A 17,402-nucleotide genomic window follows, 5' to 3' on the forward strand; every position below is an offset into this window, starting at 1 on the left:
TTTAGCTGGCATCTTCACCATAGTAACGGTGGCTGAGGATCATGGGTAGGCTAATGTAGCCGCTATCATCTAAAACTGACAAAAAAACTTGATTTCTCAGAATCGAAGGAGAAATAATTAAAGTAAATGGCCATAACCTTTCATTTCTTGAGTTATCAAGGACAACTTTGTGTTTTGTATTGAGAAATGTTAGATAGAGGTGAAGATATTAAAATTGACAGTGAGGAACATATTCATACACAGCTACCCACCAGGCTGGTAATATCAAAATAAAGAAATAAAAATAAGGATCAAATCTCGTGATTAAATGTTGAGTAATGTAGCAGTTATAGTCAAAAAATGAATAACAAATGAGAAAAAACAATACAGCCTCTGAGCCCCTGAGTCCCAACTGACAGAAAAAAGTGCGAAAGGTACAAAACCAACTTCAAATTAAAATACATTAGTTTGAAAATCATGCTGACTGTCAAGAAAAAAATGGAAAAATCATGTCCATGTACACGAATATTTACATTAAATTTCATGACTATTTCATGAATTGCTGTGAGACTGGGTTGCATATATACACACCATGTTCCTCTTTACATCTTGACAGGCTCAAAGAACATTTTGAATAAACAAGAAAATCTTTAAATCCTTCCTTTACTGACTCTCTCTTTTACTTTTATGTTCTGTAGCTAAGATATGTGCACATTATCAGACTGCTCAGAGATACTGACAGGCAAACTTATACAGCAACTTATACAATTTGGCTACCACTTTCTGATGAATGAAATGATTTTATTCTTGAGTTGGACATTTGGAGTAAAAAGTAAAGCATTTTAAATTTATCTTTTACTTAAGTCCAACTAACTGAAATCCACTTTTAGCAGTTTAATAACTACAGGTTCAGATGTTCTCCGTTGTTCTCTTTCACAATCTGACCTAACCGTGTTAACAGCTCTGCAAGCTCAAGGTTTTTCCTCCACAGAAACCTGTACTGGCTCATTCTGATCAGGTCTTTTAAGGCTGGGTGTTGCCTGTATTCTTCCATAAAACCTGGACTCTCCTCTCTGGGTGTTGATATCAGTATCAGTGAATGATCAAATGGTCGACCACCAAAGTTCTTCAAGACTCTGCACATCCTCAGTTTGTGTTCCTCAGTGAAGTCTTCAGGCTGTAGAACCAGCAGGAACACATGAGGTCCAGGATCAGAGAGACTCACACAGTTTTCTACATGTTTTCTTAGTTTGTCTTCAGGGATGTTTGGATGCAGCAGATCTGGGGTGTTGATGAGAACTATTTCTTTCTCCTTCAACTGTCCCCTGACTCTCAGACAGCAGTCTGGTTCTTCCTCAGTGCTGAACTCAGTCTTTCCCAGTATGAAGTTCCCCACTGAACTCCTCTCAGACCAGCTGTTCCCCAGCAGAACAACCCTCAGCTCAGACACTGAGAAGAAAATTAAATTAGAAAATAAACTCAGTGTTGATCACATCCAAACTGATTATATTAAAAGTGGATTCACAACTAGTTTCTTTAAAGTAAGCTTAAGAGAATCTGTCAGCCATTGTCATCTTTAAAATTGTATATTTACCAGTGAGCTTAAAAATATGAAATGAAATATAATGTGAGTTTGTACCTACCAGCTACAAAACACTACAATTTTAAATGTTAATATACACAAGAATAATGTCTGTCTCAGTTCAGTTCTACTCACTGTAAGGTGGCAGGAACTCAAAGCTGCTTCTAAGGTGCTGTGGCACATCTGAAACAGAAGAGATACAGAAAATGTACAAAACCATTCATTAGATCATTCAAACATCTCATGATTGTTGGTGTGCACAAGCAGCATTAACATTTTCACAGCCTCAATAGACTGATACAAGTATTATCTACTCTTCCTGAACTGAGACCATTATACTTGTATCTGTATCAGTATCTGAAGGCCACACATCAGTACCTGTGATGTCTGGACTCATTTAAACATAAATACAAGGAGAAGAAGAGAAACTTGACTCCTTCAGAGCAAAGTTGTGATTATTTTCTGATTAATTCATCAGATATTTTGTGGTAGATGAATACAGAGAAGCAACACAAGTGGTTTGTGTGACACACTGCTATGGAATATGATCATCACTTATATTTGGTGATGTAAAGATTAGTCTCAGCAGGATCAGGGTCATGTGGGGCCGTGGTCTATTCCAGTTTATGTTGGGTGAGTGGTGGGTACACCTGGACAGGTCACCAGTCAGCTCCACTAATCAGCCAACTTAGAGTCACCAAAACACTGATCAGACACAGGGCTGCTGTTTTCTGCCCCAGCAGTGACTCATGACTCACAAATGTGTCCTGCACACTTTAAACGGACCACACTTCTACATTACTTGTTGTAAATGGCAGCGTACATAAAACCAAAACTGAAAATTAACAACTACAAGCCTGAATTCACAGTCATAAGCTCCCTACACAGAATGTGAATGAAATTATATGTAAAGATCCCCTCCAGACATGTGTTAGCACATATAAACATACTCTGCTTTGAATAATAATTTGTATCTTACATGGTTCTTCTACAAAAATGTTAATTTACCTCATTAAATCCTTAAAACATCATCTCCTCCTTCTCCCTCATTAAAAATCCTGAATCTCTGAATATGTAAATATTGTTGATTTCTTAAGTTTTCCTGCTGGACACTAGATGTCTCCTCCTTCACTGTAAAGTTCATTCTCAGTGTTTGTGCACTGGAGGCTTCAAGTTTCCACATCACACTTGTGTAAATTACATACTGAACCATGATTGACTCCAAACTAGACTAAACTAGACTTCATATTGCTGATGGGCATGGAAACAAGAATAATCTTATTGTATCTGATGATCAATTAAAGAGATAAAAAACACAGTTGTATATTTAAAAAAAACTAGAGAACACTGTCATTTTAGATGTTAATGTACACAAGATTAATTATCTCTCAGTCCAGTTTTACTCACCGTTCATGAAGGCCCCAGCTGCCTCTGTAGAGATACAGAAAATGTACAGAATCATTCATTCAGTCACATGTAATCAGTAATAATTCTGCTCATGACAACAACCATTCAAACGTCTCATGATTGTTGGTGTCCACAAGCAGCATCAACATTTTCACAGCCTCAATAGACTGATACAAGTATTATCTACTCTTCCTGAACTGAGACCATTATACTTGTATCTGTATCAGTATCTGAAGGCCACACCTCAGTACCTGTGATGTATGCACTCATTTAAACATAAATGCAAGGAGAAGAAGAGAAACTTGACTCCTTCAGAGCAAAGTTGTGATTCTTTTCTGATTAATTCATCAGATATTTTGTGGTAGATGAATCCAGAGAAGCAACACAAGTGGTTTGTGTGACACACTGCTATGGAATATGATCATCAGTTATATTTGGTGATGTAAAGATTAGATCCAGAGTGAGACAGAGGAGGTCTGGGTCAACCTAACTTCAGATGATATTTCTGGGCAGCTCAGCTCAGTGCTGTGGTGACATGGATTAGTAATAATCAGGAGACTGGATGGGTCCAGATAGGGAAGAGCTCAACCCAGCGATATCTCTGTCCGTTTGACCTTTTCTGAACAAAAAGTCTTGGAGCAAACTTAAAGTAAAGAATGAATGGATCAGACACACATTGAGGGTCTGGGACACAGTTAGAGAGAAACTGGGAGGGCAGGTTTCTTTGTCCAGAGTCATGTCAGCAGCTGCTAACAGAGACTTCCTCCCATCCATGTGCTGCTTTCAGGAGGTGGACAGAGAAATAAAAGGTGCAAAGTACAACTACAAACATGCACTGCTGTGATATTGCACTTAAGACTATGAAAGCCTGAATAAAAAGGACATAAACTGCAGATTATATTGTTTGCAAGTAGTTATCAACTGTGTGCCCAACATGAAGAATTCTTCATAATGATTGTATCTTTACTTTGAACAATGAATAAAGTAAGAAAAAAAAAAGACTCTACTTGGAATAATAGTTTGCGTTGGAAAACATCAATTACCTCATTAAATCCTTAAAACAACATCTCCTCCTTCTCCCTCATTAAAAATCCAGAATCTTTGAATATGTAAATATTGTTGATTTCTAAAGTTTTCCTGCTGGACACCAGATGTCTCCTCCTTCACTGTAAAGTTCATTCTCAGTGTTTGTGCACTGGAGGCTTCAAGTTTCCACATCACACTTAATTGTAATTTGCATACTGGACCACGATTGGCTACCAACAATTTGTGATGTCACAAATCCTGCTTGTAGGTTCACGTGTTAAACTGAGATTTAAGGTGAACTCAGAGAAACTTTCCTCCTTCAGCAGATGAATGTGAAAACAAACTCTGCACATACATCATTCTGCACAGAGAAGAGAACAACATCCAACTGAAGGAACAAGAAGAAAAACATGTTTTTGAGTGAAGGAGGACTTCAATGAATAAAAGTTTAGATTTTGTGTTGCAGATGGACATGAAAACAAGAATAATCTTACTGTATCTGATCAATTAAACAGGTACAGAACACAGATGTACTTTTTGTAAAATAGAAAACACTGTCATTGTAGATGTTAATATACACAAGAATAATTCTGTCACAGTCCAGTTTTACTCACCTATCATGAAGGCCCCAGCTGCCCCTGTAGAGATACAGAAAATGTATAAAATTATTCATTCAGTCACATGTAATCAGTAATAATTCTGCTCATGACAGCGACCATTCAAACGTCTGATGATTGTTGGTGTCCACAAGCAGCATTAACATTTTCACAGCCTCAATAGACTGATACAAGCATTGAGGATGCAGGCAGACGGTAAAGTTACTTTTACAGTGAGTGGAGGGGCCACTGCTGCCTCCAGTGTTTCAGGCTTTTCTCTACATTTCAGCACAGAGATTGGTCCATAATAAAATAGAAAACACTGTCATTGTAGATGTTAATATACACAAGAGTAATTCTGTCTCAGTCTGGTTTTACTCACCTGTCATGATGGCCAAATCTGCCACTGTAGAGATACAGAAAATGTATAAAATTATTCATTCAGTCACATGTAATCAGTAATAATTCTGCTCATGACAGCGACCATTCAAACGTCTGATGATTGTTGGTGTCCACAAGCAGCATTAACATTTTCACAGCCTCAATAGACTGATACAAGTATTGAGGATGCAGGCAGACAGTAAAGTTACTTTTACAGTGAGTGGAGGGGCCACTGCTGCCTCCAGTGTTTCAGGCTTTTCTCTACATTTCAGCACAGAGATTGGTCCATAATAAAAACTGAATCTGATTTTGGCATGATGACTGATGGTGTGTCACCGAGGGAGTCTTACTGGTAAATAAACAAAAGAAGAAGAAAGGTTTGTGGTGTGAGAGAAATGGAGGAAAAGCTGATTGAGCTGTAAAGAGAACGAATGTCTCAAATCAAAGAGCTACACAGCGGACCAAAACCTGATGTTAGCTTTGTTTAACTAGCTTCTGCTACAGTTCACATTACCCAAACCTCTCCATCCAAACTCTCACACAAACTCTTACGATATTTTTTTTAGCCTTTTCTGTGCAAATTGCATATAAATCGTACGAAATCCATGATATAAACAGGATAAGCAATTGGCTGCCTCCATGTTTGTTTTGGTACAAGAACACATGATAATTGGCATCTTTCTTGTGGTGTTTATGGACTCATCAACCTCCAGAACTGAAGTCGTACTGAGCAGTGGTTCAGTGTGTTGTCTGTGTGATTACTCAGTCGTAAGGTTTATGCTCCTTCCTGACAGTCAAAGACAAATAATCAGAGTCAGCTGGTGGAAACAATCTTAAAGAAACTTTCCAGTTTTGTAGGTTTCAGTCAGTGTGCAGGTTTGTCCCCAGCTTTAGCCTCAGCAGGTCACAGAGTAACATCTTTGTCAAGGGCAGGTTAAGCTGATTTTTACAGTGTGTGTATAATGTTGCAATCATTGATTCATGATTTTGACACAAATTGGCTTCCTGCTGGTGCAAAGTGTTGACAGGTTTTTTGGAGAGTTTTTCCTGATCCAAACTGAGGGTCTAAAGATAGAGGATGTCATATGTTGTACAGATTGTAAAACTACTTGATGCAAACTTGTGATTTGTGTTCTTTGGCTAAATAACCAAAATTGACTTGACTACTTCATAAAGTTCCTGGCAAATTTGATGGTTTAATTAGTTGAATAGTTCTTATTTTGTTTGTGATATACATACTTTTAAAATAAGAAAAAACATTTTGCTTCTATTTTACCAGGCAAAATATTACAAACAGTTTCTTATTTACAATGATGGTCTAGCAAGTGCCAGAAGACACTTGAAAGGGGGAAGGAGAGTAGAGGATAAAAACTATATAAAATGTTGTCGAAGAATTCTGATTCAGTTTGACTTACATACAGGACGCTCGAGTTCAGGGCTGCTTCTGCTGACCTCCTGGACATTTAAATCATCATCATCTGTAAAAAAAAAAAACAGAACAGAAAAAGCCAGATCAATCATCAAACACCTATATATCTAAAATCCCTTTAGACTAATAAGTAATGTACTGTACAGGCTCATGACTAAACAGTAAACAGTGATGGTTGAGGTCTGCTCACCAACCCAAAACCTGTCGGATTCAGATAAAGTTTGAGTTTCCAGGTTCAGGCTGTGTTGTTGTGTAAACCTTTAGGCTTAGTTCAGGTTCCAGTTTGGTTATTTTCAAAGGTTAATTATTAAGAAATGTCTCTCTTCCTCTCTCTGACTGTGCCAATCACCTCAGTCCATGAATGTCATGTGTTGCAACAGATACACAATGATCAGAAGGAGAGAGACAACACCGTAGTTGATGTGTTGTTGTGTTAGACTGAACTAAGCGTCAGTAATGAATGTAATAAAGCAAAAGCTTCAGGTCTTAGTAGGTTTGGCTTGGATCTTAAATTTGGCATCAGATCAGACATCTGACTGAATGTCATCTTACAGGGTGTCTCCTGTGAGAGAAAAGCAGCTCCACAGATTTCAATGATTATAGAAGATAATATGGTTTTACAAAAAGCTTAATCAGTTGTTGTAGCATTTATCTGATTCCTGATCAGTTCAAACACTATTTTATTCTGGAAATTACTTTTGAAGAAGTGGAGGTTGTCTTATATTCAAGGACGAGACAATTACCTGTTCACAAGATCAGAGAGTGTTGCATTATGGGTAGTTTGTAGCCTTAATGTTGCTAGGCTAGTGAGTTTCTTCCAGTCTGTTAGAGTCAGTCAGCACTAAAAGTCTTTTGTTAGCTCAGTTTAATCTGCAGGAGTTTCTGAAGACTCATGTAACGAGTTTTTCTGCCGCGGAGGAAGTTAATTAATAATGAAAATGAGTCAAAAGTGTTTATCAGTGTCTTTACTGCAGAAACAGACCACAGACTGAATAATCTGTCAAACAGCCAAGAATTACTGCTGTCACAGATGATGAGGAGCTCAAACAGGCTAAAAAATGCTAACTGCCAATTTTGACCTCTACTAAGAGGCTGACAGGAGGGAGTGTGAGTGTGAGACTGATAGAACTGCTGCATAAATGTCAGATTTACATTCTGCTTCAATTAAAGCATTTCACTTTTAAAAGAGAAAATGCTTTAAGAAAGAGGATTCTCTTCTCCTTGGATTAATAGTATCTCAGTGAAATTTTCCCATCAGGACGAGTGTGAAAGTATGTTGTATCTTATAAGAGTCTTTTTCCAGAAACAGCTGTTGGACAGATGTGAAGTCATCTTATAATCAGAGTCATCTGATAGTCGGGACAATAAGGTTTTTATATCAGGTTTCCAGAGTTGCAGCATTAACATTTTCACAGCCTCAATAGACTGATACAAGTATTATCTACTCTGCCTGAACTGAGACCATTATACTTGTATCTGTATCAGTATCTGAAGGCCACACATCAGTACCTGTGATGTCTGGACTCATTTAAACATAAATACAAGGATAAGAAGAGAAACTTGACTCCTTCAGAGCAAAGTTGTGATTATTTTCTGATTAATTCATCAGATATTTTGTGGTAGATGAATACAGAGAAGCAACACAAGTGGTTTGTGTGACACACTGCTATGGAATATGATCATCAGTTATATTTGGTGATGTAAAGATTAGATCCAGAGTAAGACAGAGGAGGTCTGGGTCAACCTAACTTCAGATGATATTTCTGGGCAGCTCAGTTCAGTGCTGTGGTGACATGGATTAGTAATAATCAGGAGACTGGATGGGTCCAGATAGAGAAGAGCTCAACCCAGAGATTTCTCTGTCTGTTTGACCTTTTCTGAACAAAAAGTCTCGGAGCAAACTTAAAGTAAAGAATGAATGGATTAGACACACATTGAGGGTCTGGGACACAGTTAGGGAGAAACTGGGAGGGCAGGTTTCTCTGTCCAGAGTCATGTCAGCAGCTGCTAACAGAGACTTCCTCCCATCCATGTGCTGCTTTCAGGAGGTGGACAGAGAAAAGTCTGATTGGAATCAATCAATATTTGTTGGAAATGAGTTGAAGACTTTCTCCCAGCTGCAAAACCAGTTTGCACTGCCCTCCAGTGACTTCTAAAGATACTTACACATGAGGCACCACACACCTACAGTACTTATTCTAAATGGCAGCGAACAGCAAACAACAAATGAAAATTAACAACTACAAGCCTGAATTCACACTCATAAGCTCCCTACACAGAATGTGAATGAATATATCTAAAGATTATTCAAATATATTTCTTTAAAGAATAAATACATGTTATGTGGTTCTGTGACATAAACTTTAGACTTTGTATTGCAGATGGACATAGAAACAAGAATAATCTAACTGTATCTGATCAATTAAACACATACAGAACACAGCTGTACTTTTTGTAAAATAGAAAACGCTGTAATTTAATGTGTTAATATACACAAGAGTCATTCTGTTTCAGTCCAGTTTACTCACCAGGGGGTCTCAAAGGACGTTGCACTGCAGGGATACAGAAAATGTATAAAATCATTCATTCAGTCACATGTAATCAGTAATAATTCTGCTCATGACAACGACCATTCAAACGTCTCATGATTGTTGGTGTCCACAAGCAGCATTAACATTTTCACAGCCTCAATAGACTGATACAAGTATTGAGGATGCAGGCAGACGGTAAAGTTACTTTTACAGTGAGTGGAGGGGCCACTGCTGCCTCCAGTGTTTCAGGCTTTTCTCTACATTTCAGCACAGAGATTGGTCCATAATAAAAACTGAATCTGATTTTGGCATGATGACTGATGGTGTGTCACCGAGGGAGTCTTACTGGTAAATAAACAAAAGAAGAAGAAAGGTTTGTGGTGTGAGAGAAATGGAGGAAAAGCTGATTGAGCCTCAATAGACTGATACAAGTATTATCTACTCTGCCTGAACTGAGACCATTATACTTGTATCTGTATCAGTATCTGAAGGCCACACCTCAGTACCTGTGATGTCTGGACTCATTTAAACATAAATACAAGGAGAAGAAGAGAAACTTGACTCCTTCAGAACAAAGTTGTGATTCTTTTTTAATTAATTCATCAGATATTTTGTGGTAGATAAATGCAGAGAAGTATCATCAGTTGCGGTATTTTATTCTTGGCATGAATATTATATTCGTTTAATAAATGAAAGTTTAGGGCATGGAAACAAGAATAATTTTACTGTATCTGATCAATTAAACAGATACAGAACACAGTTTTGTAAAATATGTCTAGAGCTGAGAGATGCAACAGGATATGTGATCAGCAAAAGTCAAATCAAAGATTGACTATTGTGTCCTAAACATCTGCACTCAGGCAATTTATTGTAACTAAAGTTTCAGACAACTGGCTCGCTCAAAATTTCATCACCATTTGAAAACTGTTCTGATATTTGGGTATTTGGGTGATGAGTTGATCGTGTTGGTGTAAGATGCTGATTTTAAAGGAAGAAATTCACCAGATGTTAAACAACAACAACTCCACTGCTTTTTTTGACTCAGTTTTTAAATGTGTTTTCTGACCCACCTGTCTCACCTTAACAGAAATACAAAGACATTAAGATAATTTACTTGCACGCCTAAAAACAGCATTTGCCCCTCATGAAATAATGATAGTTATATTAATGACCTCAAACAGCTAGTTTCAGCTCCAGAAACCAGAACTAAAACAACATTTGGTGATTTGTCACAAAAACAGGGAAGAGAGCACAGTTCTTTTATAATGTGTGTAATATGTGGACAGTGTGTTATCCAGACTAAAAGTCTGACTGGACTCACCAGATGATGATGAGCCCCCCATAATGTCACTCTGCTGGAAATATCAGAAACTAACTGGAGACCAATTGCTGGGCTAAAGAGAGAAAAGCACAACATGTTAAATTATCTTGATTTTTAAGTTGCCTTATGTCAGCTGAAAGCTTCTTTGTGAAAAATTACTGTTTTGTTGTTTGCCACACAACAATAATAATAACAGTCTGATTGGACTTACATTTACAGTTAACTGTAAATATATTTGATTTCTACATGTTATGGTAATACAGAGTTATTGCACAGGGATTGTTATACACGGATTGTTTGTCATCATCGTTATCTGCATGAGAATTTGAGAAAAAGCAAAAAAATTCGGTTATAATAATTGTCTGCTTGTAGTGATCAATTTGACATGGACAGACGTGATCACTATAAACGGTTTCCACCGTATCTGCAGAAGCCTCCAGCTGCTGGAGAAGTTACATCTGATCTCCCATCTCCACCGATCTCTGAAGCAGGTCAGTTCAGCCAGATATTTGTTGTCTCTGTGTAATTGATAATATGTCTATGTTGTCATCATCATCATTATTACTGTTGTTGTTTTTGCTGTTGTTGAATGTTACAATTACACATTGTTACTAATTAAATGTAGGTCTTAGTCAAATTAAATAAAGTTTGTTTGTACAGTACAACTTTATATGCAGTAGAATGACACAAAGGACTTGGTGCAGTGGTGTAACGCTCTGGATGTTCTGTATGTTTGAATACAGCTGCAGGTCAACAACATCTAACATCATATCAAACCCTCCAGCTACCTGCAGTGAAACACAGCCTGCAGCAGGTGAGTTCTGTTCATTGTGTTACAGCTGCAGTTATATAACTAATGTCAATATGGACAAATCCAGACACATTTCTGCTATAATTCTATCAAATATTCACAATCAGTTATGAGCATACATAACACATCCTGTACATCTGGAAGGTCTTGTCCTTCAAATGAATGCTAGACAGTCTATTTTTATTATATCAGTACTTTGGCCAAACCTTTCAGCATTTACTAACCCTTCACAATGACAGAAAGCCATGGAAACTGCAGCCTACACACACACATTTAATTTCTTTCATTTTCATTCATTCATTCTTTTTTTCCCATTTTTTCCCTCATTTTTAAGGCAGTACCGCCTAAACATTTTTACAAATGAGCTACAACTACACAGAACTATGGGTCTATTTAAGGTTCAAGTCAAATACCAATATTATTGATTATTAAATGGTTTCTTACACACTTGCACTATCATGGTAACACTAGCGTGACAAAATATATTGAATCATAAATATCATTGCTATATTAAGAAAGGGAACATAACTCACTGAAATACTAATCAATATTAGACTGCAATCATCTATATTTATTCAAGTTGTCTACGGGATGCATTAAAGCTAGAATAATTTATTAAAAAATAATTTAAACCTGGATTCTTGACCTTTTTTCACTCATGTAATTGAACAGTTCTGGTCATCTGTTATTTATAATTTATGCTTCAGATGTATTTATTGCCTGATGTGTAATTTATGAATCATTGTGTGTTCTTACTAAAGTATTAATAACTATATTTGCATGTATGTATAGATTTGCCTTCAGGTGAAGGAACAACAGACACAACATCCACTGCTGCTACTACTCTACAGCCTGCAGACACCATCAACTGAAACAGATCCTGAAGTATGTGAGTCCATCAAGGCAGCAGCTATAGATCCTGTCTGATATGATGAGGATGCTGTTAGTCAGCAGAGGCCATATCAGGTCAAATAAGACTCTACATTTCCAAAATGACAGGATGAGAGAAGTTCCCATCACCACCACTTTTACAGAAAATTAGTGAATGGAGAGAAAATCAAGAGAAGCTGGGTGGTATATTCCAAGAAAAAAAAAAGTCTTTACTGCTTCTGCTGCAAACTGTTCTCACAAAACAAACAACTACAAACTAATCAGTAATGGACTGAATGACTGTAAAAACTGCAGTGAAATACTCAAAAGCCATGAGAACAGCCCAGAATATTTTAGGCACATGACATCATGGAGGGAGTCATCTATCGAGTGTAATCTATGAATAACCAAGTGCCAGTGTCTGTATGTTACTAACAGGTAGTTGGCAACATTTAACAATTTATTCATTCTTTTTGATATGTGATTAATTTGTTTGAGGAGTAAATTTAATTTATAAAAATATGTATTTTTGTCTCGCAACCATTGTGGTGTCTGATGTTTGTTGTCCATATTTTTACTGTAGAATTAGCGGGTGGTGATGAGGCAGCACTGGTAGGGTACTGGTAGGGTACTTTGAGTGGAATGTGGTTGGTGGGGGGGCACCAAATCCTTATCTTGCCTAGAGCCGGCCCTGCGTTTCCAACTATGAGTCAGGACAGTTTTTTAAACTTTAACTTACACCACCTGTCAAGTGATCATTTTAATCCAAATCATGATTTTTCCTTAACCCTAAACAAGCGGATTTTGTGCCTAAACCTAACCAGACCTTAACTACAGTGTTGTCACACCATAAAATCATGGTCCTCTCCTGGTACTACACCTTCATACACGCATGTAATTTTCATGCCTAGTCAAGGCAAAATGTGACTGACATGGTATTACACAAACCTGAGACAGATTATCAACAATCAGTTATCAATGAACAATTGACAGAAATAGTCCTTACAGTTATACTGATTCCTATTTGTTCAGATTTAATTTAAATTGATATCACTTACCAATGAAACTGTTACTGCTTCTTTCTCCGTGAACATAAATGAAAGTACAACCTCTCCATACTGATAACAACCTCACCTGATACAACCTCCTCCAAGGAGAGTGGGCAGGACGCTGAACAGGTATGACACAGATTGGTAGATGTTTAACCAGTAACACGGTGCTAATTTTGTCCTATCCTCTTGCAAACCCTGAGATTAATCCATCGACCCCTTGTGGGGGTCTTGACCCCCAGGTTGGGAACCACTGCCCTGGGCTAGTTGTGGACATGCATGTGTGTGTGTGTGTGTGTGTGTATGTATGTGTGTGTAACAAGTATTCCTCACATTGTGGGGACTCACCTCTCTTTTGGGGACAAAAAGTAAGTCCACATAATGTAAATCATTAATTTTTAGGTGAAGACTTGGTTTAAAGTTAAGCCAGTGGTTAGAGTTAATTAATGTAATGGCCTCTGAAGTGATGGAACCAAGACTCTGTGTGTGTGTGTGTGTGTATAAACTGAAGTGTGTATTTAGGTTTGCTGAACATTCTCTGAATAAAAGTATTTCTACACAGCACTTCATTACTGTTTGTATTCCCAGCAGTGACAGAATAAGAAAGATTAATAAAGAAAGTTGTAGCAATAATCTTGTTGGTTAATCTTTATAGTTTGAGTTTTATTTCCTTGTTCACCTTTGGTCTGGTGCTCAGTGTCTGTAACAGACCAACTTATCTGCTGATCCACTGATAAATGGGTGAATTTTGTTTCCATGTCAGTTCAAATTACAATCCTCATTCCAAAAATACATTAACAGTTTATCAAATAGTATACTTCTTTAATTTTATTTTATTTAACCTTTATTTTACCAGGAAAATCTCACTGAGATTGAAAATCTTGCACGAGAGTCCTAAAAAACACAGGCAGCAACATAAAAACAAGTAATACAGACAGACCTCTCTTTAGTCAATATAAAATAATAAAGCCATGAATAAAACTACAGTTAAACAGAAAATAAACATACAACCTTAATACATTGGACTGAGAAATAGTGGCCGTTTGTGGCATTAAAAACTTCATTGACATCCCACTGAATACGTTTCTGATCTGCTGCTTCATTATGAACCATCCAGACCTCTCAGGTGGTCTGGATCAGGTCTGCTTTCTGTCTTCAGAGTAAAAACTAAACATGGAGAAGCAGCGTTCAGTTTTTATGCTCCACATACCTGGAACAAACTCCCAGAAAACTGCAGGTCAGCTGCAACTCTCAGTTCTTTTAACAGCTGAAGACTGAGGGTTAATATTTTACACTGCACTGTAACTTTTAGTCTCTTGTTTTACCTTTCTTATTCTATTTTAGCTTCTTTTTATTTCCAAATTTAACACTTTTTAGTTGTTTTTATATGTATTTTTACTTGTGTTGCTTTTATATTCTGTTTTGATGCCTTTTATGCTCTATGTAAAGCACTTTGAATTGCCTTGTTGTTGAAATGTGCTATACAAATAAACCTGCCTTACATCACTGACTGGCAGATAGATGATGATGAACAGAGTTCCTGCAGCAAAGCTTCAAACTTGCCCAGAGAAACCAGTGACTGTAATTTAAACCCATTTAGTGAAGATTCAAAGTATCAGAACCAACATACAGAGAAGCTCTTACTGAATTCTGTTTGAACGTTTGGTACAGTCAACAAACATATGCTATTTAAAGTTTGTTGGCATAGTTCAGACCAAACTTTTAAACAAATTGTGCATAAAATATATTATCTACCCTCTGAGCAACTATGATCATGATTGGACTGGAGAAAGAGTTCCAGAGACATGGCTCCCTATTGGGAAAGATTCAGAAAGAATACTTTATCATACAATACAGATGGGTTTGTAAGAGGCGCTGACAATCGTGTCCAATCTCATTCACTACTTTCTTCCCCTTTAAACACAGACCTCTCCCCCATCATGATGGTTTGGGAATGCTGTGGAAAGTTTTCCTCAGAGAAAATGTCTTATCATCCAGGATTTCAAAATTTGAACAGAGCAGTTCAAATGTACCATGAAAATGGAAATGTATTTAAGGATTGACTCCAGACTAGTCTTGCGATACCAGACTGTCAGAGATCTCCCCGCCTGCAGATCATCTGTGGATTTCTAAATGCATGGTAGTTGCTCGAACAGTGGAGAGTACAGCCGCTGACAAACCTAAACCCCTTACATGTTGTCAAGGACACACCTTACTGGAAATAATGCTCTGCACCCATTCTCCTCTGTAGTGAACTTCAAGTCACTGCCCCAATATGAAAGGCCGCCCTAAAGACTTTGGATTGGTTCTGCAATGCAGGTTTCTTTTTAAATTCTCTAATTGTTTCTACCAACAAAAGCTGGGAGATTGTCCTCAGTCTCTAGTTGAGCAAACCATTGAGAGACTGACTTGAGTCTACTGCCAGACATATTTTAAGACACATAAAAATACTCTGTATGAAATGGTAATTTCATCACTTCCACTGAAAGCACATTTGAAGGGGATCTTTTAATATCCAGTATGAACAAGTGGAATGATTACAGTGAGGAAAACCTCTTTCACTGACACCCGACTGTTGGTTTAAGACACACTTAAAAATTGTGCACCCGTCCTTTAATGTCCTCAAGCCTAAATGTTAATGGTCCACGACAAAGTCAAGTCAAAGCAAAGTCAATTTATTTATAGAGCACCTTTAAAAAAAACAAATGTTGACCAAAGTGCTTTACAGAGACTGATGACAATCAAATAAAAACACAAACATAAGTTTGAGGGTCAAGGGGAAAATCAATAAAAATGTGGATAAAATCTCAAAAACACAACAGCACTGCAGAGTGAACACATAAATAGAATATAAATATAAACCAATAAAAACAGATGACCAGTCATGTCTTCATGACTATCAAAAGGAGAGCTCCACCTGCTGGACACAACAGTGTAAAACACACAAGACAGGTTCAGTGGATCATAGAGGATCCCACCTATATTAAACCATCCACTGATTATACAGCAGGTGGACAAAATAACAGGAACACAAGCCACAAAGCGACACCAGCTACAAGCTTTGTGAAACTCATAATGTTATTAATGTGTGACGCTGCCAGAGCTGCTGATTCAGCTCAGGGGTCATTTTGGAGGCTGCAGTTTGTAGTTTTGTTCTGTGTCTTTCAGTCAGTGTTGATAACGTCTATCAAAAGCTTCGCTCTGTATGATTTGCTGCCCAAGTGCTGCCTTTTGGTCCTCACTCTTCCCCACAAGCACATTTCTGAGTTTAGATGTTATAAAACAGTGATGGGAAAAAACATTTAATCATTCAATGTTCATTGTTTCACAAAATGCTGGGAATGAGACTTGTATAAGCATTGTATTATATACTGTAGTTTAGGAAAGTTGTGTTACATAATAGTGGAATTTGCAAAGTGCCAACTTGACAGAGCTTTTCATAGTAATCTGCACCATCAGCTGAACTGCAAATACTGATGGATGCTTTTGCTCTCATATTCCTAAAAATGGCAACCTACTTAACATACATGGTATCAATTTACTCATAGCTTGTGTAGAAATCGATAGCTGCACCACCATTTTAAAGCTTCCGTGATGCCTCTCTCTGTAACATGTCATGTTTCTACAAAAAGTTTTAAATAATATTCATTGGCTCACTTATTCACTCTGTCATTCTAAGATATGCATTCATTCACTCACTCAGTCACTTAGTCACTTTCCCGGTCATTCCCTTGGTCACTCAACCACACTGTCATTCATTCATACAACCCCTTATAAAATCAAACTTGGACAGTTTGGTTACAGTTTGCATTAAATGAGCATTTTATTATTTTGAATGTTTTGTCTTTATTCGTGTTCAGTGTTCAGACAAACTGCACTACTTGTTAAAGTATTTCTGTGCAGGTCTTTGGTGATTTACCGCTGGCTCTAATGTCTCTGCAGCATTTTGATCTATGATATAAATCCTTTTGGAAGATGAATGTTGGTCTCACAGATTAAATCTAAGAATTGTAGCTGCCACATTAGTTTGCCTGAATGTAAAGTGAAGCTTCATGTTTTTACTGGACAGAACAACAGCGCTCCCTCTGGGGCTCTGTATGTATAGATATCACCACATTTACATAAATATAAATTTATTAAAATTAAAAGATCAGTCTGACAACACGGGAGTCAGGCTGCTGCTGTGGGATGACCAGTGTAGTTACCAGATCGACTTGGACTGCCTGGTCGGCTCAGGGTCCTGCGTTTACAGTTGATGTCACAAATGATGATGGGCTGTATGTGGGAAAGTGTACGGATGCCGAGTGTTTGCAAGACATGATTAGCTCCTATGGAAGTGCTTTAAAAGTGCATACTTTTGAATGGCCAGCAGGGGGCGACTCAACTTGCTACAAAAAGAAGTCTGATTGTATGGAAGTCT

The 17,402-nt window shown here is 37.5% G+C and overlaps 1 protein-coding gene across 1 annotated transcript; it reads right to left on the reverse strand.

Moving 5' to 3' along the window:
• Positions 1 to 385: 385 nt before the first annotated feature.
• Positions 386 to 4,979, reverse strand: LOC121903776 (GTPase IMAP family member 2-like). The gene is made up of 5 exons (XM_042421164.1): positions 4,973 to 4,979; positions 4,609 to 4,632; positions 2,969 to 2,992; positions 1,697 to 1,744; positions 386 to 1,428 (listed from the first exon to the last, which is right to left on the reverse strand). The coding sequence occupies exons 1-5, from the start codon at positions 4,977 to 4,979 to the stop codon at positions 881 to 883; spliced, it is 651 nt and encodes a 216-aa protein (XP_042277098.1). The 3' UTR covers positions 386 to 880.
• Between the last annotated feature and the right edge of the window lie 12,423 nt (positions 4,980 to 17,402).

Source organism: Thunnus maccoyii, chromosome 9 (assembly GCF_910596095.1).
Source record: "Thunnus maccoyii chromosome 9, fThuMac1.1, whole genome shotgun sequence".
In the NCBI taxonomy this organism is placed as follows: Eukaryota; Metazoa; Chordata; class Actinopteri; order Scombriformes; family Scombridae; genus Thunnus; species Thunnus maccoyii.